Source organism: Solea solea, chromosome 3 (genome assembly GCF_958295425.1).
Source record: "Solea solea chromosome 3, fSolSol10.1, whole genome shotgun sequence".
NCBI lineage: Eukaryota > Metazoa > Chordata > Actinopteri > Pleuronectiformes > Soleidae > Solea > Solea solea.
This window is the reverse complement of record NC_081136.1, coordinates 4,472,624-4,496,462: the sequence shown is the minus strand read 5'-3', so window position 1 is coordinate 4,496,462 and position 23,839 is coordinate 4,472,624. Positions and strand designations below refer to the sequence as shown.

Here is a 23,839-nt window from a genome sequence, read left to right as displayed (position 1 = left end):
TATATATATATAGGTGTTGTGTGTATGTAGGTATACATACATATATATAGCATGGGTCACTTTCATTTTTATTTTTATATTTTTATTCTTATCTTATTTTATTCTACTCTCTATTTTTAACAGTGCTGTGTGTGGATGCTGGAGCTGTTAATTTCCCTGAGGGAACCTCCCAAAGGGATTAATAAAGTCGTCTGTCTGTCTGTCACTCATCAGCATTATCATCCTCGTCCTCACTGCTCCTGGTCTTCTGTGCTTACATTAACACACGTGGAGTTGTGTTGCTGTGTTAGTGTGTGGTTGAAAATTTTTTAAAAAAATTTAAAAAAAATTTAAAAAAAGGAAGAAACAAACTATTGGATAAGAACTGATGCTTTAATAAATTAAACTGGTGCAGTGCAGTGGCTCCCTCTGGTGGTGACTGGGTCAGCCTGCATCAGTGCTGAGGTGCAGACAGGTGAGCTGGAGGGGCGGAGTCATCCTCGTCATGAAGTCTCGGTCTCCACGAGTGAACCTTTTTGGCTCTGAGACACGCACAGACACACATTCACGCACACACACACACACAGACACACACACAGAACATGTCTGAGTGCTAATATATGCAGGTGTAAGTTAATAGGTGTGACTCCGTTTGTGTGCAACTGTGTTTCTGCGTTATTGTGTGTGTGTTTTAGTGTGTTACTACGTTTGTGCATATGTGCTGGTGTGTAACTAGATTTTGTTTGTGCGCATTTTGTGTGTGTAACTGTGTTTGTGTGTGTTACTACGTTTACGTCTATGTTTTAGTGTGTTACTATGTTTTGTGTGTACATTCCTATGTTTTGCTTGCGCATTTGTTACTGTTTTGTGTGTGGTTGTGTTCGTTAGTGTGTGTGTGTCACCCTCTGTCCGTTGGTTGTTGTTCTTCCTGCAGGTGAGAGACAGGGGGCGACACACAACATCACTGCTGCACAAACACACCAGGAAGTTGAAGAGAGAGTCATCTGCGTCAGTGTCGCACACCTGAGGGACGGAGAGAGAGAGAGAGAGAGACAGGTGAGGGACGGAGAGAGAGAGAGACAGACAGATGAGGGACGGAGACAGGTGATCAACACACACAGCTGCTACAAACAGAATGTACTACGGACCAGGCTCCGCCCCCGAGGATAGACTCTGATGTGACCTCTGACCCTGAGGGCTCGCTGAAGCCCCTCCCACTGAGAATCAGCCAATCCCAGCAGAGGACGAACCAGAGCACCTGAGAACCAGACATGAGCCTCACCTGTGCCGTCGTCAATCACCAACCTGATCAACACACACAGGTCGATACATAATCCATAAGCAGTCAATACACAAACTAGGACATGACCAAATCAGCAATCTGACCAATGCACTCTAATCAGTACATAATCAATACAAACATAATCAATAACCATGTGAAACCAGAAGATTCTTACTTTGCTTTGGACTCGAACACTGAGGAGGTCGAGCGACACTGAGAACTACAGCAGGACTGAGAGAGAGAGAGAGCCGTCATCAATAACTGATCAATTTATCAATATTATTATTGCCTATATATTATTATAACCATTAAACACTCCTTATGTACTGGATTATGTGCATTATAGATATTTACCACACCTGTGTTTACATTATTATATACATTACATTTTTATTATAGCCATTAAAACAATGCATGCACAGTATTATGTACATTATATACATTATACACGTGTGTACATTATGTGGCAATGTATACTGTACATTCTATACATGAAAAAGGACTTATTCAAATACTGTACACTAGAGCTGAAACGATTCATCGATCTTGGTTTGTGGCCAAAACAAGACACTTGAGCACATCATCATTTCCAGGTTTAACAAACACCCATCAACATATTATAAGATTTTCTGATATTTTATTGACCAAACGATTAATCGAGAAAATATTCGACAGATTATTCGATTATGAAAGTTAGTTACAGCTCTACTGTACACATGTATATATTGTATGCTGGCATTACAGCATTATACATTGAACAGTATTATATACATCAAACACATTAAAGAGGCCATAGCCCGGAAGTGCCAGTTAACACTGTGTGTGTGTGTGTATCTGTGAAGCCCTAAAAGTCAATAACAATCAGTTCAGCCCCTGCTGAGAGCACAGGGTTTGATTGTTTTCCTGATCTCTACGAAACGGAAATGCACTTGCGAATTTCACCACTCTTCTAAACAGCAGCACCTCCTAGTCCGGAGCCCCGGACATGACATGGTAAAAAAAAAATATAAATAAATTGTGCCCACAAAATAGCGATAACGTGCACACAAAATACTATTTCGTAGCCATGAAGTAGGTATAATGTGCGCACAAAATACTACTTAATAATATCATCATCCTGGACACTGGGGTAAGCAAATCGAGTGCACCTCCTCTAAGGTCAAAGGTAGAGGCAGTAGAGTGACTAAAGCTACACAATGGACAGAGATAGCATGATAGAGTTTTATTTATTCTGAAAAGCCTGTCATTGACCAAACCATTATTACCGAGAGGCATTTAAACAGAATATTGAGAGGCAGATTTCTTTACCGGCGCAGGTGCGACAATAACAACACAACAACACTTCATGGCAATGAAATAAGTATAACGTGCCACGAAGTAAGTATTTTGTGTGCTCCGGATCAAATATGTAAGGGTTTACGGCGAGGGGTCGTGACGACGACATTACTCAGTGTTTTTGATAATTGCTAGTGGTGCATCCGCCTTTCCAGAGGGGGAGCTGCGGGTCTGAGAGCTGACGTGCCAATTACGTCACTTCCAGGTAACTGGCCAATCACAAGACAGTCCGTGTTCTGCGGGTGTGGTTTTGGTCTGAAACAGCGCGGCTGACGAGAGCGTCAGTGACGAGACATTTACATCGGCTCGTTTGCAGCGACTGGGAGGTTTTTGACCATAAAAACGACTTCATGTTTGTAAGTACACCTCCATATCTCACATATTAGTGAGATAGGACCATGCTATGGCCTCTTTAAACACAACTGCGTATAGTGTAATTTACATTAAACACAACTGTGTAGGTATAGCACTATATATACACACATTAAACACACTTGTATGTATAGCACTATATACATTAAACACACCTGTGTGTATAGACTCCCACAGAGAGAGCAGCTCCACTGCAGTTGCAGAAAAAGGAAACACACTGCGTGACCTTTGACCTGGGCCTCAGTGAACCTCTGCTCCTTGTTCAGAGTCCAAAGACCCAGGTGCATCGTGGGAGCGGGAGGAGCCTGAGCCAATCTGACAAAAAAAAGACATTTAAAACTCAAGAAATAAGTGAATTAAGTTTTTTTTGTTGTTGTTTTTTTTTTACCTTTTATCTCCCAGTGACACGACAGTTACTGAGCTGACCGGTAAATAGCTGCAGTACACACCACCTGACCTGACACACACACACGTAAATAACAGCAGCACAAAAGAAACACACACACACGTACACAAATAAAATTGTAACATTTAATGTGTGTGTTACCTTGACAACTTCCTCTGCAGAGCAGACAGCAGTAGTGTGTTGCCAGGCAACAAGCCGGGTGGGTAGGGGGTGTTGCTTAAATTCATGTACACCTGTAGACTCCTTCCACTTTGGTCACATATGGTGAGGCGCACACCTGAAGCTGTCATACCACAATATGTGTGTGAGTGTATACCTAGGTTTGTTTGTAGGTATACTTGTGTTGTGTGTTCAGGTATGTATCTGTGTTTTTGATTCTGTATATACCTGTGTGACTATGTACCTTTGTTTGTGTGTCCAGAATCAGCTGTCCTGTTGTTTAAACTGATCCTGTCAGACACTAGACCCTGAAAACACACCAGCTCTGAGCTACACACACACACACACACACACACACACACACAAACACCATTATTAGGTTTCGATAAGTCACTTCTTGCATGATTATTAAAGCAGCAACCACAGGAGGGCGCCAGATTCACCTGCAGTCGAACACCTCGGAGACAGACAGGACTGTGGGTGAGACAACCTGAGGACAGAGAGAGAGTGTGGGTGTCTTTAGCCTCTTATGCTGTTTGTGTGTACAAGTGAGTGTGTGTTTTACCTCTCTGCAGGTGTGCAGCAGCAGTGGTCGTGTCAGGGTGTGGAACCTCCAGTCATCTTGGACCTGAAGGGTGGAGTCGGCGTGCAGTTCCACCCCCCTCCGCCCAGTGATGCCACAGCCAATCAAAATGCTTGTGTCCTGTTATGAGTCAATGCAAGTTTAACTTTAGCTACAGGTGAGTTTATATGAGTGTTAGTTACAGGTGAGTTTACCTGAGTGTTAATAGCAATGAGTCTGTAGAAACACCCAGAGTGGAGGAGAGGGAACCATCTAGTGGACACACCTGAAAATACAAGGACGACCTGCAAGTACAAACAAACACACACAGTTCACAGGTGCATCATGGGATACATCAGGTGCACAGGTGTGACCCTCACCTTCTGCTCGGTCGCACTCCCTGACTCTCTCTCCATCATTGGGCTGTTCTTTGGGTCCCACCCCCAGCCGACCACTGGACCAATCACAGCAGCTCGAGCAGTGAAGTACAACATCAACCCCTCCCCCTGTTCATCAACTCCCACCCCCACGTTCCTCCAGGCCACGCCCTCCTTCTGCTCTACCCTAAACACCATGGAAACACAAGCCCTGCAGACACCGCCCCCAGGGCCTGTTGTCATGGCAACAGAGGAGGCAGAGACTTCTGGCTCTTCCTCACTCCTTTTCCTCTTCCTCTCTTTTGCCAACTGTTTCCTGACTGTGACATCATCTCCTGACTCCGCCCGCCTCTGTCTCAGGTGAGTTTCCATGGTGACAGATGGACTCAGGATGTGAAGGCGATCGAGAGAAAACTGCAGGTAAACTCTGTCAAACACACACACACACACACTATAAAACACTACAACCTGTGAGTGGGTGTGTGTGTGTGTATGTGTGTGTGTGTGTTAACCTGCAGTGTTTGTCTGTGATGAACTGGTCCTGGTCAAGGTGTTGGTAGGAGGGAAAATCTGAGTGGAGGAATCTCTCCGTTACCATGGTGAACTGATGAACACACACCAGACAACCTGCAACACACACGTGCACGTTAATTCAACCCGCAGTCTTTGACCTTTGACCTGTGAGTGTGTTTGTGTTCATGTACCTATCCAGGCAGTATTAAAGGCCGCCCTCTGACCTGCCTCTTCTTCCCCAGTGGTTTCCGTGACAACACAGGTCACAGCTGCTGTGCCGTCCCTGAGCTGCAGAGTGTGTTTGTGTTCGGACGTCTGGGATGGAAGCTCCAACACCCCTACCAGCATCAGCGGGCGCTGCCTGTCCAGGTACAAAGTGATAAAAGTTTAGTTAATCTGCAATAATCTGTAACAACTTTGCAAATGATCAGTAATAATCATGTAATAACCGATTATCATGTGTAATTATAATCAATATGGAACTGTTGAAGATCACGTATAATTGTATATTAACATATGGGTATATTAAGGCCCTGGTATACTTCTGCGCACAGTGTATAGTATATTAGAGAGCCTCACACGGGGCACCATTATGTTGGGGGATCAGTGGTTAGTGGCAAATGTTTGACTGATAAAAATAATTTTAAAAAATACCCCAATATCTTTGTTGGTAACCAAGCAAAGCCACTCCCACATGTGATGGCGCCAAAAACACATTAACATAAGGCCACAGATTTTGGGCCGAATGCACAACAGCATGGCTCTAGATGCGCGTGTTCAAGCAGTGTAACAGATTAACGGTTTATTTACACGTAGTGACTGTTTATTATCATTCGTAAGCAGTAATAAACATTCAATGACTTTATGTTATTAACACCAGTTATACTTCTTATATACTGTAAAAGCTGTTAACACCTTATTAACAGACTATTATTTAATGTCATGCATAACCAGTAATAAACATTTAGCAACTTGTCTATTATGTATAGTGTTTAACATACAACTTGTGAACTGTTTATCACAGTTTCAGTGTTTATTATCACACACATCAGCAATAAACATGTAAAAGCATTAATTTACACATTATTAACAGATTGCTAACATGTCATAACAGTTAATTATCCTTCTTAAGCATCAAAAAACACTTAATAACTTTACTGTTATGTATAACTAGCATTAACATGTAATGTGTGTAGTGTTTGTTATCACATACGACAGTAAATAACATGTAAAACTTGTTTATTAACAACGTGTAATAACATTTTATTTTGGATGCTGTTGTATTCATCAGTAAAGATCTTTGACATGTCAGGTCAGTTTACCTGTGGGTACTTCCTGTCTCACACCCGTCCTCCAGGTCGGAAGTCTCCGTCTTGCACGACCAGGCCAGCCTCGTGTTGATCTCAGACCTGGTCAGACCGGACCCACCAGAGGGCAGCAGAGAGCTGAGAGACACAGAGGACCAGCAGTGGGACTCAATAGAGTGCACCAACTCTGAGACACTGACGTACTGATGCACAGCGTGGTGGACAGTGTACTGTGGAGAGACAGAGGACACCGAGACATAAGGACATGTTACTGTGAAGACAGAGCAGACTTGTGAAGACACTGGGGACATGAGTGAGTCGTCTTACCTGAGACAAAGGACAAGTGTGAGGCTCGTCCAACATCTCGGAATAGATGTCCCTTCGCCCTCGTCCTCGTCTCCACACAAACTCCATCAGTTTCCAGGACAACACACACACACACTGGTTCTGCAACATACTGGGGACCAGACTGGTGAGACAGAGAGTTTTTGGTTAATGTCCTTACGATGTGTTTAATGACCTTGGTGATGCATTTAATGACCCCTGCAATGTGTTAAATGACCTCTGTGATGCATTTAAAGATCATTTAATGACCCCTGTGATGTGTTTAATGACCTCAGCGATGCATTTAATGACCCCCGTGATGCGTTTAATGACCCGTGATGTTTTTACTGACCTTTGCGATGCATTTAAAGATAATTTAATGACCTACGTCCTACATTTAATGACACCTGTGATGTGTTTAATGACCCCTGTATTATATTTAATGACATCTGTGATGTGTTTAATGACCCCTGTGATACATTTAATGACCTCTGTGATGCATTTAATGACCTCCTCACCTGCGTGACAGGCAGGAGCTCAAGTGACATGTCCACAGGTACTCGGACACACCCATGTTTTTCTCCAGCAGTAACCGTGGTAACACTCCATCACTTGGACAGGCGGGGTGAGGTGGAGCCCCTCCCACTCTGCTGAAGCTGGTGACCCTGACGCTGGAGCGCAGACATGTGCAAAGCATGCTGGGAGGAAAGTCAGGACAGGGTCGATACAGGAAGTGGACATTATGGAGCTGCAAGGACAACATTCAATAATAATAATTAACACAAAAAAATTGGTTTCCATAACAAAAGCAAAAAATCCTTGTATTGTAAAGCCTTGTGTTGGCTGTTCTTTAGGCTTCATGCTAATTTCTAGCTGCTTCATACAGTCTGATCATGTGACTGCTGACAGATCGTGATGTCACACTGACTGTGTCCAATCACAGTGCAGCAGCATCACACCTTTTCTCACCTCCACACAGTCTCCTGCTCTCAGTTTCCTCCTCAGAGTCGGCTGATAGGCCAGGCACAGGCCCACCTTCCTGTCCAGCACATAAAGTCCCGCCCCCTCACTCACCACCTCTGTCACCATGCCCTATCAGAAGAGAGGGAAGGGGCTTACCACACAGGTGACTATATAGGTAAAGTCAATGTCGTCTATGATTTACCTGGTAGCTGATGATTCGGGCCTGTTTCAATCTTACACCTGATTGGAGGACATCTTTCCTAGACTCCGCCTCCTCACAGTTGTCCTCATCAGCAGCAGCATCCTCCTCATCATCAGGGGGCGTGTCTGCCTGGGACTTACTTTGTGTGTGTGCTGCTGTGTAGTTGTCGGTGTGTATTTCAGACTGCTCGGTCACACACAGGATGTTGTTTCCTCTCCAGCCGCGGAGGACACACACACGCAGTGCAGACACACACACACTCTGACCCACACACACACACTGAGACCACCATGACCTGCTGCTGTCCTGCACACAGAGACAACACACACTGATCAGTACTTGGTCAATACCTTTAAAAAAGTGACCGGAAACTACAGAGGGTCTTCTGACCTTCACGAGGACTGGCACACTGTGTTTGCCTTCCGTCAGTGTGAAGCAGAAGAACGTTGTTCCTGCTACGACCAGCAGGGGGCACACTGAAGTCACCTGTCCAAAGACGGAGAACCGCTGACCTCTGACCCTGGGACAGAAACAAACGGTATTATCAGTGCCCGATCTGAACCTGTCCCATGTGTTCTGCACATGTGTGAGACTTCATCAAACGTCGCAAGACAAGGAAAGTGCATTAGTGAGTTTTACACCGGCAATATTAAAAAACACAGACATTTCCATCACATGACAGCTGTCACATCAGTATTTAGGAAATAAACACTGTGTGAGCGCAGAAGAAAAAAAATTAAAAAAAAAGGAACATAAACATTTTGAATATAGTTTTTTTTTTTTTTTAAATGGACAGAAAGTGTTCACAAAGGAAAACAAACTCATCAATAAGAGAAAAATATAGAATTGTCTCCATTTCAGCACTTTAATTGGGAATATTATTTATTTTCACTGGGACTTTCACTGGGTCGTTTAAGAATCACATATTCACTTTCCGTCCATTAACTTCTCAAAAAACAATTAAACAACAATTAAAACTTTGGATTAATCTAGTCAATTTGGCCAATTTTTACATTTTTCTATAATTTTTTTCTCAAAGAAACTAGATTGTATAGTTCACTTTTGTAAATAAAGTTATTTAAGTGCCATTAAGTTGTTCTGTTCACCTGCTGTGCAGTAAACCTGCAACCTCTTTGACTCCCATTCCTCTAAGCTCCGCCCCTCCTCCAGCACCAGCAGCCAATCCCTGTTCAGGACCGGGATATAGCAGCACAGGAGAACCAATTGCCTCCACATAGCCCCCCGCCCCCTCATGCCCCAGGGCATCATGGGGGATGTAGTTCCAATGAGGTAGGAAGACGAGACGACCGAGGCAGTGCGGTGAGGGAGACAGGAACTTCAGAGAGAGAGAGATTCAAATTGGTCAGACCCTGAACGCACCACGCCACCAGTGGTCTCCATCTTCAGACTCACCTCACACCGGACGCTCCCGCTGTCGTCCCCCAGACTCCACTCTCCGCCCCGCCCCTCTTTCAGAAAGCCAATTAGCAACAAGTTGACCCGCGGCAGAGCCTTGTTACCTGGCAGAGAAAGCTCCGCCTCCCCCGCCCACGCTCGCTGCTGATTGGTGTTCCAGGACAGACAACTGACGCAGGCCAGGTGCTGACGAGAGACGAGCTCAGAGATGGACACGAGCCTGAGGACCGGAGAAGGGGGACACACAGGTGAGAGACATGAGACGGGTGAGAGACAGACACGACATCCAGACAGATGGGCGGCTGTGTCGTACCTGTAGCTCACAGGTAAAGTGTGTGTGACGCTCGTGTCCTGCAGAGTCTTCACCACACACACACTCAGAGAGACACACACGCCTGCAACACAATAACAAGAGTCAACCTGTGATCGATCAAGAACAGTAAAAAAAAAAAAAAAAAAAAAACATGATGGATCAATAATATTGGACCTGTCAGTGAGTCGTCATCAGCAGAGGGGGAGGGGCCACTGAGCAGCGGACACACCTGGAGTTTGACGAAGCTGAAGACGTGTTTAAGCCAGGGCGCCTCCTGCGGGGTAAGCAGAATGTCCCACTGTCCGTGAACACACCACACTAGCGATTTGTCCTTCTGCGTCGAGGCTCGTGCTGATGGCGTATGTGGCGACGTTCGAAAACTCACGAGCCGGCCGTACCACGCGACTGAATCAGGAAATGGTTCTGGGATTTGGTGTGCGATTTCGAAATATAAGGGGCAGCGAAACGCAAACGAAACGCCCCTCACATTTTGTGGACTACTTTGATAATCAAAAAATAGTTGGAGTGATTTTTAAAGAATTAAAACAGTTCTGATTTTTCAGCTTCTTTGCTCTATGTAACAAAGAATCGAATCATTTTGGTTTGTGAACAAAACAAGTCATTCACAGTAGATCAGTTAAAAAGACTTTAAAAATCCTGAAAACATGCGTTGATCTCCAACATTTAGCAAAGGAAATCTCAATCTTTAGGGAGGAGTCTGGTGTATTTAGTGAGTCGAATCACAACCCGTTCAGTGACCATGTCTGACGGAGTCTGTGCTCCTGTACATGCAGGAAGCACTGAACGATTATTTTTAATCAACTGATTCGAATGATTCAGTTACACCGAAAACAACGGCTGTGACCATCACTAGTTTGTATCAGGTATAAAACAACGGCACTGCAGTTTCGCACAGCCGTGCTATGACGACTTCGCCTAAGTTGAGGAGGAACTATAGTAAAGGAAAAGGAAACCAAACCCAGGAGAGTTGAGCCATGCTGGAACTGTATAGTGGAAAAGCGCCACTAGTTACATCCCATGTCTACGTTAAAAGCGACATTTTAAAAAACCACCACAACACAACTCAACAGTTGTGTTTGAAATAACACTTAAATGAAGTCTTGTGTACAGAAAACAAGTGCACATTTGGATCCACATCCTTTTCTCAAGCACAAGCTCCATAAAATCCTAACACTTTTTTTACTTATTTCAACATGGGTCACTTTGTATTTGATACACTTTCCAAAAACAGGTTTTATACGTGATGTTATCTTCATTTTATGGGTCAAAAAGGTTTTATATTTGGGTGGTGAGGGGTTCCCGCAGGGGTCACCAACCTTTTTGAGACCGAGAGCTACCTGAAGGTTAGAGAATAATATGGAGGGCTACCATATTAACATTTTATGCAGTTTACCATTTAAATGATAAATATTATGCATTCAATTGCATACACATTAATTCCAGTGCTTACTCCTAATGATTATCACAGTTTTTATAAACAATATCAAGGACATTTTACTCAGTGATCATATGGATACATACAAGTGAGGTGAAGTGAAATGAGCCCGCGGGCACATCGTTGGCTGCTCGCGGGCTACCAGGTGCCCGCGGGCACCACGTTGGTGACCACTGGGTTATGGGTTTCAGACCCCTGAACTGGAGTGTTGGTGAAGGGCAGAAAAATGTTTATCCCAACTTGTATAAACTTGCGGGTTTTTCTCTGAAACCGAGTGAGTGAACTTCATCTCTCCATCACACATCAACAAACAAAACCACAACGACGGTGCTGCGTTCACTACTCACCGCGTCACTGGCGGGTTTCACCTGCTCCAAGAACAGCTGCTCCATCTGCGTAGCGCGACGAGCCGCCATGATGGCGCCAAAAAAAAACAAACCTTCATCTACTTCCGTGTAAGCTACGGTGTCCGTGGAGGCTCAAATCTGACTGCAGCGAGCGAAATGACATTCTCCCTCAAATATGGCACAATCAACATAATCAAAGAGATTGTTCAGGGTTGATGTTTTTAAGAGTGATTATATGTGGACCTGAAACTCATGCCCCATTCCAACAAAACAAAAACACATTACATCCTGTATAAATGATGCCGTAATTATTTTTCACACCAATATACTTCATTTATCCTTACATGAAGTACATACAATTTCATTAGTTTTTCATTCTATTCTATATATGTTGTGATTCTTGCTGCTGCTCCACTCTAATTTCCCAGTTTGGGATTAATAAAGCACATCTATTTTATTGTATGGGATTTTTAGCCGATTGCTACAGCTGACTGTGCTGCGAGTGCAAAAGCACACCTGTGAAACAGAGGATTCACTTGCAGGGAAACATGGCTTGTCCAAAGTCGCTGCTGAAAGTTCAGGCACGGGCCCTGGATGACGTCTTTAGCTTAGCCAATGCTACACAGCGGAGCCCTAGAATAAACTTTTTTTATTTTTTTTTTTTAAACGTAGAAAACAAAACATTTTATTGTGAAATCACATAAATGGTTTTCAGGGTCAATGAACGCATCGTCGAGGACTCTTCGAGAACAGAGTTCATACAAGCATGACACGTTTTTCACAGTCGTGTTAATGTTTACAGACAGACAACTTTAGTCTGGGCCCATTTCATTCGTTAAAAAACATACTTATTTAAAGCTCACGCAGGGAGGTTCATGCACTGATTAAGAGTGAGATGAAGACAGAAAACTTGTGAAGGGACACAGAGTGAAAAATCATTGCCAGAGCACAATAAAAAGTGACAGGAGTGAGTCCATGTGACAGGAAGTAGATATTCAATATAAAAATATGAAACGCGTTCTTTAATAATAAAGACATTTGACAAAACTTGATCATGTGATCGATCGTAAGCGTAACAGTCCGCCATTTATTTTCTCTTCTCTGGACGTTTTAAAAAACCACCCCGATGCAGCAGGTCACGGGACAGTCCAGGTCACCTGATGGTACGGTACATCATGAAGTCGACCGTGGTGCATCGTGGGAACTTTCCGATGGAGCTCTCCTCTACCGGCGTGTAGACTTTGATCTGCCGCATGTGAGTGTCTCTGCCATTCTGATGGTTCGCCAACACGGCGATCTGGATCATGAAGGTGCTGATTGGCTCGTTGGTCCGCTGACATACACACACACACACATTTAAACAAACAGAAGGTTAAAATCAAAAATCTGTGATTAACCAACACAAACAACAAGAAATAACCTGTCAGGTTTCCATGGAAACCTGCTTGTAAACCACATACAACTATGTTGTCAATTGTTGTTTGTTTATGTGACAAAAATCACCAAAATAAAGCCAAACGTTCTCGGTTTGTGCCCCTGAACGCATCATCATCTGCTTGTTTACAGTCTGATCATGTGATGGGTTCAATACCTGGTTGATCAAAGAGATGTGGATCCAGCCGCTGGGCTCCACCATCTCCAGCTGCTGCAGAGACCAAGACAAAAAGACAGTTGTTAAGAGTTTGAATACGCACAGAGTTGTTGTTTTTCCTCATTGTTGTCGTAGTTACCCTGACTTCCTGCAGGTTATGGAAGTTGTTGCCCACTCTGACAGAGATCTTACTGGGTGTGTAGCTCTCATCGGATTTATAGTCCGCATAAATACACAACATCTTCACAGTCGTCCTCCTCCTGCATGACAACACACAGACTTACAAAACAGCAGGATGCAGTAAACAAACAGTAATACACATTTCCATTCACACCACTGGGCCACACCCCCCTTGACTGCCAAGTTACCTGAATTGTATGTTGACCAGGTGAGGCTGAGATCCATCAGACTGCCAGTAGGTCTCCAGGTTGTCGTCCCTCAGCTGATCCACTCCAAAGCCTGGACATAAGTGGACACTTGAGACAAACACACTCTCTAACAAACACACACAAAAAACAAAAACAAAACACTAACCGGGTTTACAGGAAGACAGGGACCACACCGCCTGGGAGCCAATCTCCCGGACCGTCCCAGTCCGCTCCAGCTGTTTGGGGTCTGCTCCAGGTGGTGTCTTGCTCGGAGTGGCCATGCTGCAAATCCAAAGACGAGAACTTTACAAATCTTCTTTATCTTTAGTAATTATTTGGAATCACTTTATCTCACTTTGAAACTGCCTTTTCGGGCTGGGAACTGAACGTTTTTAAACCACTCGCTCTCCTGCACCAAAGTCCATGAAAAAAAATCAGCGTTTTTAGTTGGCGGGGACACAGGAGTTGATGGTCTCCTGTTGCATCATTTGCATTCATAAAACCAGTCTTACAAGTGCAGAGTCTGCACAGGACGAGAAGATAACTTGACAGATTGTGTCACCAACAATCAACAACTGTGTGCTGTGACATAAAATTGATGGTTTTCTCTATGGGCGTTGGTGCAGGAGAGCAAGAGAGTTTCAAGAATGAAAAAAGCTGTCTAATGGTGAGAGAAAGTGGTTAAAATATTCTTAAAATATCATAGACAAAGCTTGTTAGCTCATTCTCAATGGTCACAATCCCATCCTGCACTTTCAGTATGTACATTCTCACTAACATATAAAAACATAAAGGTACAATATGCACAAATCAAAGACGACCATAAAAAGTTAATTACGGTGTTAAGACACACACAGACAACCACAAACAGCGAGATAACTCGGCATTCCCGACTGCATCTTCTGAGTAAATGCACATGTTCTGTATTATTACGGTAAATCCAGGTTCCAGGTTGGACTGGAAAGATGAATAAATCACTAGGAGCGTATGTTGGCGAGTTTGAAGTCACTCACGATTGTGTGTGGAGCGGTGGCTAGCTGTGAAGAGCTAACGTACCTCCAACGCCGTTAAAACGCAGTTGTTGTTTTTTTTTTACAAATATGGAGCCAGGAAAGGTCAGTGAAACTGTTGACAGTTATCAGACGCGAAACGGGTTCACACAGACCGAGTTTAATCCCATTTCGTTTCACTTGTGTTCACCCGCTACCACCGGTTGGGTGGGTCGCTTTTTTAAATGCGTCACAGCTCTGACGTCGCAGGATGTGTACGTCGCCCTCCCGCCATCTTTGTGCCGGCTTTCCAAGAGACGAACACGTTGCCCGAAAAAGAAGTTTCTCCCTCGGGTTAGTTGTGAATAAAACGTCCCTTCTCTGTTGTTTTCCACGCCGCGGGAAGACCGGAGCCGGAGAGCGGTGAGTCCACAACCCGACGACGGGGAGGCTGTCGCTCTTTCGGTTCTCGCGTCGCCGCATTTTTAACTGAGCAGCTGTCAAAGTGTGGGGCCTCCGCGGCTGATGTCGGTTAGTGTGAAGCTAACGGTCGGCTAAGTGTTAGCTCGCCGTGAGCACCGTCCTCATCTTGAATCTACTGGCTCATTCAAGCCCCAGAGTAACTGTTGGAACAATTGACAGCGATCCCGAAGTCACGTAGAGAAGTTAATGTGCTGTTTCACCGCGAAGTGTGGCCTTTAACACAGCGGCTGTTAGCTACGGAGGAGTCTAGGGAAGATTGCGATCTATGTGGTGACAACGTATTCCGTTCACTTATGGTCCAAATTAAGCTATTTCTGTCGCTTTGACAGACGAGTATATACATTAAATAAAAGAACTTGTGTCTTCTCACGGGCGTCAGTGAATGATTTCAGATAATGAATGAGCGGGTTATTTTGGGGTTATCTCAGTCCATGTTGGGTGGTGTTCGCCACCGCCTGTAACGTCACGTTTTTTTCCCAGCAGGACATGTAGAGAATCAGACACTGATCTCAGTCAGTTTCCATGGTTACTGTGGTGATGATTGATCAGCACCTGAACGGCGATGGGCTTTACGTCTGATCCTGAGTCATCAGGCGTCACTCCTGCTGACCAGAGATAAATAACTTGCTGTCAGCTACATTTGCTGCACTTCTTCTTCTTTTACTTTTCCAGCATATCACACCCCTCATGATGTAATGCTGCCCCCCACAGATTCACTCCAGGGTTACACATTGTCACTTTTGGCCAGAGTAAGTTTGAAAGTGTGCAGAAATCCAATTTAAGTGTCGTCATCCGCTCACGTTCTACGCAGACATACGTGCAGACGTGTGCACGGACTACGCATATGCCATGTAGCGCAACACCCAGCTCTTGTGGGGTGTTTTCTTTTTAAGAAAACAAAGATCACAGACGATGTGGATGCCCCAAGATGACTCAAATGTATGCAAAAAAAAAACATTGGGGCAGAAAGACTCAACAAGCACCTCAGATTTATTTGTTTTGACCGAGTCCAACAAAAACCTGACACACTTGTGAGTAAGCTGTAATATACAGTGACTGTCACGCCATAAATAAGGTGGTTATAACCTTTATTTATGGTTTACAGCAAATGTCAAACTTTAACTACTACTACTTTAATTACTTACAGGAGGAAGTAACTACAAGCCCCATGAACACACACACATTTTGAGTTGTTGTGAAGCAAACATTAACATTGGTTCTAAACAGTAACACTAGGTCAATCACTTACCAGTTTCTACTCATTACTATCGCTTATTTTTTATACTAGTTATTAAATGTTTATACCATATTTTTTCACTAAAAGGACTTAAAGTTACCATGTCAATTGATTTGACCGAATCTGGCCCAAGCCCGCCAATCATTTCTGGGTGTTCCACCCCCAAATTCGAATTGGTCGTCAATGCTCTAGTGTTGTAATTGACCTGTAAGCAGCTGCATTTGCTGCAGTTTCTGTCGTTGAGGCCCGAACACAGAAACCTGCTGACCTACAGCTCAGGCGTGGGGGATAAATGGCGGCTCCATTGTTACAACTGCGTGTGTGTGCTCATCAGTGAATGTGTTGCTTCAGCAGAGTTAAGTATGTGCGTCTCTTGCCTCTCAGCTCCTCAGGTGCTAACGTCTGCCACCTAGCCCTCCATCATGGCGGATAAAAACACCAGGATCGCCATCGTCAACCATGACAAATGCAAACCTAAGAAATGTCGCCAGGAGTGTAAGAAGAGCTGCCCCGTGGTCCGTATGGGTGAGTGACGAAAACCGACGCACACACAGACGACAGGAACACTCACTGCTGCCTCGTGTGGTCAGTTTGTGGATTTCAAACCCCAAAGTCACAAAATGACACGTGTGAACTCTATGATGGAGGCAGCAGTGGATCGGAAACTCCTGTGTGCCGTGATGTTAAAATCACAAATTTCCTCTATGGACACACGCCAGGTTTTGAAGCCTTTCAAACAGCGCAGGGGAAATGTCTTCACAGTGACAGCCTCAGTCAGTACCTCATACAACCACACAAAAACAAACTTATCCGTTTAACGTGTTGAAATATGTGTGTGTTTCTGCAGGTAAGCTGTGTATCGAGGTGACGCCACAGAGTAAGATCGTGTGGATCTCCGAGTCTCTGTGTATCGGCTGTGGAATTTGCATCAAGGTAAAATAAGGAGGAGCTACTTTTGTTGGGGTTTTGCTTGGACCCACTCTCTTGTTGTCGTTGTAACGTTGTGGTTTTGTCGTCGCAGAAATGTCCGTTCGGAGCGCTGTCGATCGTCAACCTGCCCAGTAACCTGGAGAAGGAAACCACGCACAGATACTGTGCCAACTCCTTCAAACTGCACCGGTACGCTCCGATCGATCACGCGACCGATGACCGATCGCTTCCTGTGAATGTGTGACAGCTAGGGCTGGGCAATAGATCGATACTTTAGCTATATCCTGACATGAGACAAGATATGGTGTTGTATTGCAAGGCTGTTGCGTTGATAGTTGTCATTGAAATACAATTCTTTGATTTTAAGCCTAATTATTTGTGTCATCGCAGAATCTGACCACATTTGTAGTCAATTTAATTGTCTAACATGCGTGAATGTCGTTAATTTCACATCAAAAAGCCTAAGAAAGCAGTTTGACACCTCTGACAAGGAAATGCTCATGCAGTCCTCATGGGACCATTTTCTCCCTGATTGATTCATGTTGGCGTGTAAATTAATCTGTAGTCAGGGCTGTAATGGTTAAATAAATCACCAACTAGTTAGGTTTGATTGATTTTAATAATTAAAACAAGCTCCCTTAAATTATTAGCTTCTTAAATGTGAATATTTTCTGTGTGTGTGTGTGTACAGGCTGCCTATCCCCAGGCCTGGTGAGGTGCTGGGGCTTGTGGGGACCAACGGTATCGGGAAGTCCACGGCTCTGAAGATCCTGGCGGGAAAACAGAAGCCCAACCTGGGGAAGTTCGATGTGAGTGTTCATGGAAATCCCAGGAAAACGGAGGGGAAAACCAGTCCACATTAGGGTAAAACTCCTGCATTGTTCCGCTTTAACACTTCCGGCCACTTCATTTCCCAGAATCCTCCAGACTGGCAGGAGATCCTGACGTACTTCCGAGGATCCGAGCTGCAGAACTACTTCACCAAAATCCTGGAGGACGACCTGCGGGCCATCGTCAAGCCGCAGTACGTGGACCAGATTCCAAAGACCGTTAAGGTAAAGGATCGTCTGTCGCCAGCGTGGATTGTTTTGGCGCTTTTCCACTGCTCAGGACAATTTCTAAAAACTCTATATTTACCAGAGGAGTCTGGTGTACTTATTTGTTTAGCCGTAATTCAGTTCAGTGACTGTGTCAGAAGGAGTCAGTGCTCAAGTCAAGTACTGAACGATTCTGTGAACAAATCTTTAATTAAGTGATTCTTATGATTCAGTTACACGGAAAACACGTGCGTATGAAACCACATCACGCCACTTTCACGCAGCCTTGCTATGACGACTCCGTCCTCGTTGAAGACGTACTATAGTAACGGAAAACCATACCAGACCGCATAGATTTGTGCCGTGCCGTGCCATGCCGAGGCGTGCTGGAACTGGTTGTGGAAAAGCGCAATGTGACTCTGTGAGCTGAGGAGTTGGTTGTAATTCTTGACCTCTGCCTGCAGGGGTCAGTAGGGGCCATCCTCACCAGGAAAGACGACACAGACTCACAGACGCTCGTTTGCGAACAGCTGGGTAACTCTCACACACACACACACACACCTGAGTGCAGTTTATTGATGACTTGCCGACAAAATGTGATCATGATTCTTGCTGAGTATTTAAAGGTTCTTTTATCAGCTGTTAAAATAATCTCTAAACACAACCTCAATAAATTGACAGTGAAATGCAGCTGCACACAGTGAGCAGCAGGTGGCGTCTTTGAAATAACACGAATCACTGGTCACGGGAATGATCACATAATATTTTGAGTGTAATAATTTTTGGAGTCATAACTTGTATTTTTTGGAATAATATATATATATATATATATATATCTTTTTGTGTTTTGTCTTTAAAATTGGATGTTATTGTTGATATTTTTTTGTTTCCTATATTTGTTGTTTTTAAAATAATATTTTTTTGTTGTTGTCGTGGTCAGACCTGAGTCACCTGCGGGAGAGGAACGTGGAGGATCTGTCCGGTGGTGAGCTGCAGAGGTTCGCCTGCGCCGTCGTCTGCATCCAGAGAGCCGACATGTGAGGAAACACACACACACACACACACACACACACACACACACACACACACACATTAAAACCAGGTCACATGACTCAGCAGTAGATGGATGTGTTAATATGCAGTACCGCAAACAATACACTAGTTTATCTTTTGGATGAATCCATTAAGTTGTCAACATATTCACAGAAACACCGCACTGATCATTTATCTGAGCGAACAAATACATTTCTTCTTCTACAATTGTATTTTTTTTTACGTTAAGTGTTTAATGATGCAATTTTATTCATATCAATAATCAATATTGATGTTAACACACTCTGTGTGTGTGCGCAGCTTCATGTTTGATGAACCGTCCAGTTACCTGGACGTGAAGCAGCGACTGAAGGCGGCCATCACCATCCGCTCCCTCATCACGCCAGACAGGTAACAATGTCCGCCGCCATCTACGACAAACAAAAACAAACAAACAAACAAATGTGTGTTTACGTGATGATAACTGTGTGTGTGTGTGTGTGTCAGGTACATCATCGTGGTGGAACACGACCTCAGCGTCCTGGATTACCTGTCTGACTTCATCTGCTGCCTGTACGGCGTGCCCAGCGCCTACGGCGTGGTCACCATGCCCTTCAGCGTCCGAGAGGGTGAGCGCTTAGCACATGCTAACATCGTGGTTGCTGAGTCAACGGTTGTTTTCCAATTAAGTGACGTTTGCCGTCTTCTCAGGTATCAACATCTTCCTGGACGGTTACGTTCCCACGGAAAACCTCAGGTTTCGCGAGACGTCGTTGGTTTTCAAGGTGGCGGAGACGGCGAACGAGGAGGAGGTGAAGAGACTGAGACACTACCAGGTGAGCGCCGTCCTTGTCCTCTCCTCGTCCCCCACCTGCGTTCTCCTCTTCCCCAGTAACCGTCTTTGTTTTCTCCTTTCAGTATCCAGAAATGGCCAAGACATTGGGCGATTTCACGTTGGAGATCAAAGGAGGAGAGTTCACGGACTCTGAGATCATGGTGATGTTAGGAGAGAACGGTACGTTAAGTTTGACCACGCCCACCTCCTGCCCTGTCCTGCACAGTTGTGTGATGATGTTGCGTATTTGTGCGTCCGCAGGGACGGGAAAGACGACCTTCATCCGGATGTTGGCGGGAGGATTAAAACCCGACGGAGGAGGTGAGCGGGGGACTTCATCGTATGTCGGCGGCGATCTGTAAAAATCTGCTTCCTGATAAGCGGCTCCGCCCACTGCGAACGTGTCACAGGCTATTTACTATGTAGCAAAACAGAATTTGAGGGAATTGGTCCTGGAAAGTCCTTGCTTGCACAACCCTTGTGTAAAAAGTACCAACTCTTAACTGTGTTCCAGGTGATATTCCCATCCTGAACGTCAGCTACAAACCGCAGACCATCAGCCCCAAGTTTAAGGTGAGTCATCACAAAAGGACCATTCTGATGTTTTTCAACGTGAACTTGACATTTAGCGATCTTGATCAATAATCTATGACCAATTGAATGTAGGGCAGCGTCAGAGCTCTGCTGCACGAGAAGATCAGGGACGCCTACACTCACCCACAGTTCATCACCGACGTCATGAAGCCCATGCAGATCGAGAGCATCATCGACCAGGATGTAAGAGACTTCACGTGCGGCCGTACCTGAAGGCAGAAGGAGATACATTTTATTGTTATTGTAAAAGTTTCGTCCTATCTGACATGACTTTTATTTTGAAAACTCAGGTTCAGAACCTGTCTGGTGGTGAGCTGCAGCGAGTCGCCCTCACCCTGTGTTTGGGCAAACCAGCAGACGTCTACCTGATTGACGAGCCGTCGGCGTACCTGGACTCTGAGCAGAGGTTGATGGCCGCCAGGGTCATCAAAAGGTCAGATGAAACCATTTTTCTTTTTCTCGTAGCATATGAAGACATCGTGTTTCCGACACCAAAACGCCTTTGCTCTGTACAGGTACATCCTCCACGCCAAGAAGACGGCATTCGTGGTGGAGCACGACTTCATCATGGCGACCTACCTGGCCGACAGAGTCATCGTGTTTGACGGAATTCCCTCCAAGACGACGGCCGCCAACACGTAAGAAGCCGCCGCAAATTAGTTTGACGCTTAAAGAGTGGTCAGGTGTCGAGGTGACGAGTGGTGTGACCGGGTCTTTGTCCGACAGGCCGCAGGGACTCTTGGCAGGAATGAACCGCTTCCTGTCACTGCTGGAGATCACGTTCAGACGAGACCCCAACAACTTCAGACCGAGAATCAACAAACACAACTCCATCAAGGTGCGTTTGTCGGAGCCCCGCCCCCTCCATCCCAAAAAATATACTCCCTCTGACCTTTGCTCTTTGTTCCTGCAGGACACGGAACAGAAGAAGAGCGGCAACTATTTCTTCCTGGACGATTAAATCAACTTCCTGTGCGACCAACTGTGACTTCCTGTGACGCTGCGTCCAACAAACGTGTTTAAAAAAAACAAAACAACATCAAACAAACATTGTGTATGAAATCATGAGTCAGTAACATGGTAGAACATGACTCAGCATATTTTAACTCTCCTGACAACAATAAAGTTCTGACTCCGTGTTTTTTCTGTCCGTGTCTGGTGGTGTGTTCAGGGACTTTAAGTGAAAAGTATTGTTTACTAGAAATAAACATAGTAAATGTAAGAAAACAACACAAATACTTACTCAACATGCAAGCTAACTGCTGGATCCAGTGATTTGCTGATGGCAACTGTCCCAACTATGACGCAGTTTTGTGTGTTAATGACAATGTGATTTCACATGAAAATGTTTCTGAACTCATGAATAAAGGCAATAGCAAACATGACATTAGCATTATAGCAAGCAGTTTGATTTCCCGTTTTTCCTGACTTTCTGTCAAAATGCTCGTACACTAAGCTGACTTAGTATGAAGACATCCAGTTCATTTGTCTTGTATGAAATCTTTCTTTAAAAACCAGAAACCAAGCTAAGTTAATTATACTTAAAGGACACTTAGCTGTGCCGGAAACTAAGCTAATATTACTGTGTAAAATGTAGATCAGTTCTTTTCACAGCTACAGTAGAAAACAAGCTAATATTAGCATGGAAACTAACCTTTCTACTACTTCGAGGATGTTTTTATTTCTATAAATATATATATGTTTAAATTATGAAAACAGTGGAAACTTCTTTTAGTTTTAACTATCGGCAGCTACAGGAACCATGTGATCACGGTGAGGCTGACCTGTCCATCAGCTGACTGTCAAACGCTGCCCTCTGGTGGCGTCTGTAGGTGAGGCAGCTAGTGATAAGTGATTATTCATCACTTCCACTATCTCTAGTGTGTTAAGATAAAAGTCCTCTCAGGTCTCCATGGCAACTGTGGCATAAAGACAAGTCAATGATTGACATGGACTTTAGGGTCTTTCTCTCTCACACACACAGTAGTGTGTAATAAAGGAGAGAGAGAGTGTGTGTGTGTGTGTGGTAGAGCGAGGCAGAACCGGCATAGACTTTGTCCTGCGGGAAGTTGCAGAAGCTCCGAACAACATCACAAGGTGACGAGTACCTGCTTCCCGAAGACGGTGAGTAGACGTGTGCGTTTCATTGTGTTGGTGTTGGTGAGTGTGTGTCTGTGTCTGTGTGTGTGTGTGTCTCAGTGAGCCTCAGGTGCGTTCAGGCGTCGCCTCAGTGTCAGGATTTTAAACTTCTCCGACAGGTTCGCCATGACGTCATCTCCACCACCAGTGACATCATCGGTGAGGTTATCAGTGGCCTCGTTAGAGCTGCAGGCCGAGTTTCTACGAGGTGAGACACGCGCGCGTCCTCAGAAGACGCCTCCACTTGTCCGTCCCACTTGTCCGTCTCATTCTCTTTTTATTTCCCAGAGCGTCAGAACAAGTTCGCATCTCTCTGTGACTCGGATGACTCCAGTGTCTTCTCTGCCACACCCCCTTCCTCTCCTAACCCCTCCCCCGTCAGCTCCTCGTCCTCCTCGCCTTGCTACGACAGGAGACAAAGTGAGCGTATAGCTCCCTCTGCTGGAGAGAGCGAGCAGATCGCAGACGTAACAGACACACAAACAAACACCTGAAGGCTGTCCCACAATGACATCTTTATTCTAAATATTCACAGCTCTGTCCCTGTCCAGCCCGGAGCTCCTCTCAGAGCTGAAGGAGTCCAGGACACGTACCCTCCGACATGTCCCCGCCCACACCGGACTCACCACTGTCTTCTCTGGAAGAGGAGGGCCAGGCCGAAAGGTGAGCGGAGACGCATCTGAACTTAAGACACATGTGGGGCGGGGCCAGTCCATGACGTAATCTCACACATTCTTCTGCTCCTCCTCCTCCAGACCTATGGCCCCACCCACTCAACTCGACCAGCCAATCGGAGGACATTGCACTGACTTTGTCAGCCCTCGAGAACCTTCATCAACTAATTCTGTTTTCAGTCATTGTCTCACATTAAACGTTATTATCGTAACTAAGCCCCGCCCTTTTCCTGAATTATTGTTATTATTGATTGGAAACGCATTCCCACAGGTTTTAATTAGCTTAACGTCACATGGGCGTTCCCACATTAAGCACAGCGCTCTGGTTTCTCTCCCAAAGGACGTTGAATTTATCAAAAGTTTGGGGAAATACGGCCCCGCGCAGGTCACAGTGGTATGGTCTCTCTCCAACGTAAAACAAGTTGGTGAAGCGCTGCCTGAGAGTGGTCGCAGTTGTGCAGTTTGCGACTTTGCTTTCACACTGCTCCTTTTGAATAACGTATTCCCCTCCTCGCCTGAGGTGGCGCTGCATCGAGAATGACTGAAGGAGAAGGCAAGACAAACAACGAACACGAAAAACTCGCTCATCTATCGGTTATTGAGCTAATCGGACGCTC

The 23,839-nt window shown here is 44.9% G+C and overlaps 3 protein-coding genes across 7 annotated transcripts; 1 reads left to right on the top strand and 2 right to left on the bottom strand.

Moving 5' to 3' along the window:
* Window positions 1-351: 351 nt before the first annotated feature.
* On the bottom strand, window positions 352-11,393 carry ctc1 (CTS telomere maintenance complex component 1). 3 transcript variants are annotated; one of them, XR_009239857.1, is made up of 25 exons: window positions 11,314-11,393; window positions 9,685-9,784; window positions 9,511-9,592; window positions 9,195-9,417; window positions 8,888-9,117; window positions 8,172-8,301; window positions 7,782-8,087; window positions 7,586-7,708; window positions 7,135-7,364; window positions 6,620-6,761; window positions 6,308-6,522; window positions 5,177-5,346; window positions 4,985-5,099; window positions 4,476-4,899; window positions 4,311-4,400; window positions 4,099-4,236; window positions 3,977-4,023; window positions 3,778-3,863; window positions 3,516-3,657; window positions 3,357-3,425; window positions 3,124-3,283; window positions 1,437-1,492; window positions 1,262-1,284; window positions 882-1,002; window positions 352-521 (listed from the first exon to the last, which is right to left on the bottom strand). XR_009239857.1 is itself a non-coding variant. In XM_058623635.1 (25 exons), exons 1-25 carry the CDS (start codon window positions 11,380-11,382, stop codon window positions 424-426), a joined length of 3,723 nt encoding a protein of 1,240 aa, XP_058479618.1. In that variant the 5' UTR covers window positions 11,383-11,393; the 3' UTR covers window positions 352-423. The 3 variants fall into 3 exon arrangements, 2 of the variants coding, with proteins under 2 accessions (XP_058479618.1, XP_058479616.1); XM_058623635.1 differs by having other exon boundaries at window positions 1,128-1,284; XM_058623633.1 differs by lacking the exon at window positions 352-521 and having other exon boundaries at window positions 533-1,002; window positions 1,128-1,284.
* An 898-nt stretch (window positions 11,394-12,291) lies between these two features.
* On the bottom strand, window positions 12,292-14,418 carry anapc10 (anaphase promoting complex subunit 10). Its single transcript, XM_058623706.1, has 6 exons — window positions 13,628-14,418; window positions 13,439-13,554; window positions 13,273-13,363; window positions 13,044-13,164; window positions 12,905-12,958; window positions 12,292-12,646 (listed from the first exon to the last, which is right to left on the bottom strand). The coding sequence occupies exons 1-6, from the start codon at window positions 13,768-13,770 to the stop codon at window positions 12,467-12,469; spliced, it is 705 nt and encodes a 234-aa protein (XP_058479689.1). The 5' UTR covers window positions 13,771-14,418; the 3' UTR covers window positions 12,292-12,466.
* A 106-nt stretch (window positions 14,419-14,524) lies between these two features.
* Window positions 14,525-21,548, top strand: abce1 (ATP-binding cassette, sub-family E (OABP), member 1). Of its 3 annotated transcripts, none has more exons than XM_058623667.1 (19): window positions 14,525-14,615; window positions 16,366-16,506; window positions 16,829-16,914; window positions 17,003-17,100; window positions 17,603-17,720; window positions 17,829-17,966; window positions 18,413-18,482; window positions 18,889-18,985; window positions 19,302-19,391; window positions 19,488-19,609; window positions 19,692-19,816; window positions 19,899-19,995; window positions 20,077-20,136; window positions 20,330-20,388; window positions 20,482-20,592; window positions 20,700-20,842; window positions 20,925-21,047; window positions 21,136-21,247; window positions 21,323-21,548. In XM_058623667.1, exons 2-19 carry the CDS (start codon window positions 16,404-16,406, stop codon window positions 21,368-21,370), a joined length of 1,800 nt encoding a protein of 599 aa, XP_058479650.1. In that variant the 5' UTR covers window positions 14,525-14,615; window positions 16,366-16,403; the 3' UTR covers window positions 21,371-21,548. The 3 variants fall into 3 exon arrangements, with proteins under 3 accessions (XP_058479650.1, XP_058479649.1, XP_058479651.1); XM_058623666.1 differs by having other exon boundaries at window positions 14,541-14,684; XM_058623668.1 differs by lacking the exon at window positions 14,525-14,615 and adding an exon at window positions 15,456-15,493.
* The last annotated feature ends 2,291 nt before the right edge of the window (window positions 21,549-23,839 follow it).

What these genes read in the sequence shown, in the direction of transcription:
- abce1 (XM_058623667.1), top strand. Translation starts at nt 16,404, where the DNA reads ATGGCGGATAAAAACACCAGGATCGCCATCGTCAACCATGACAAATGC. An exon ending in CCATCAGCCCCAAGTTTAAG is followed by an intron (nt 20,389 to 20,481) that starts GTGAGTCATCAC and finishes AATTGAATGTAG; the next exon opens with GGCAGCGTCAGAGCTCTGCT. An exon ending in ACAAACACAACTCCATCAAG is followed by an intron (nt 21,248 to 21,322) that starts GTGCGTTTGTCG and finishes TTGTTCCTGCAG; the next exon opens with GACACGGAACAGAAGAAGAG.
- anapc10 (XM_058623706.1), bottom strand. Translation starts at nt 13,770, where the DNA reads ATGAATGCAAATGATGCAACAGGAGACCATCAACTCCTGTGTCCCCGC. An exon ending in CCCGAAAAGGCAGTTTCAAA is followed by an intron (nt 13,555 to 13,627) that starts GTGAGATAAAGT and finishes TTGGATTTGCAG; the next exon opens with CATGGCCACTCCGAGCAAGA. An exon ending in CCTGTCTTCCTGTAAACCCG is followed by an intron (nt 13,364 to 13,438) that starts GTTAGTGTTTTG and finishes ACTTATGTCCAG; the next exon opens with GCTTTGGAGTGGATCAGCTG.
- ctc1 (XM_058623633.1), bottom strand. Translation starts at nt 11,382, where the DNA reads ATGGCGGCTCGTCGCGCTACGCAGATGGAGCAGCTGTTCTTGGAGCAG. An exon ending in ACTTTACCTGTGAGCTACAG is followed by an intron (nt 9,418 to 9,510) that starts GTACGACACAGC and finishes TCCGGTCCTCAG; the next exon opens with GCTCGTGTCCATCTCTGAGC. An exon ending in CTGCAGAGGAAGTTGTCAAG is followed by an intron (nt 3,426 to 3,515) that starts GTAACACACACA and finishes TGTGTGTGTCAG; the next exon opens with GTCAGGTGGTGTGTACTGCA.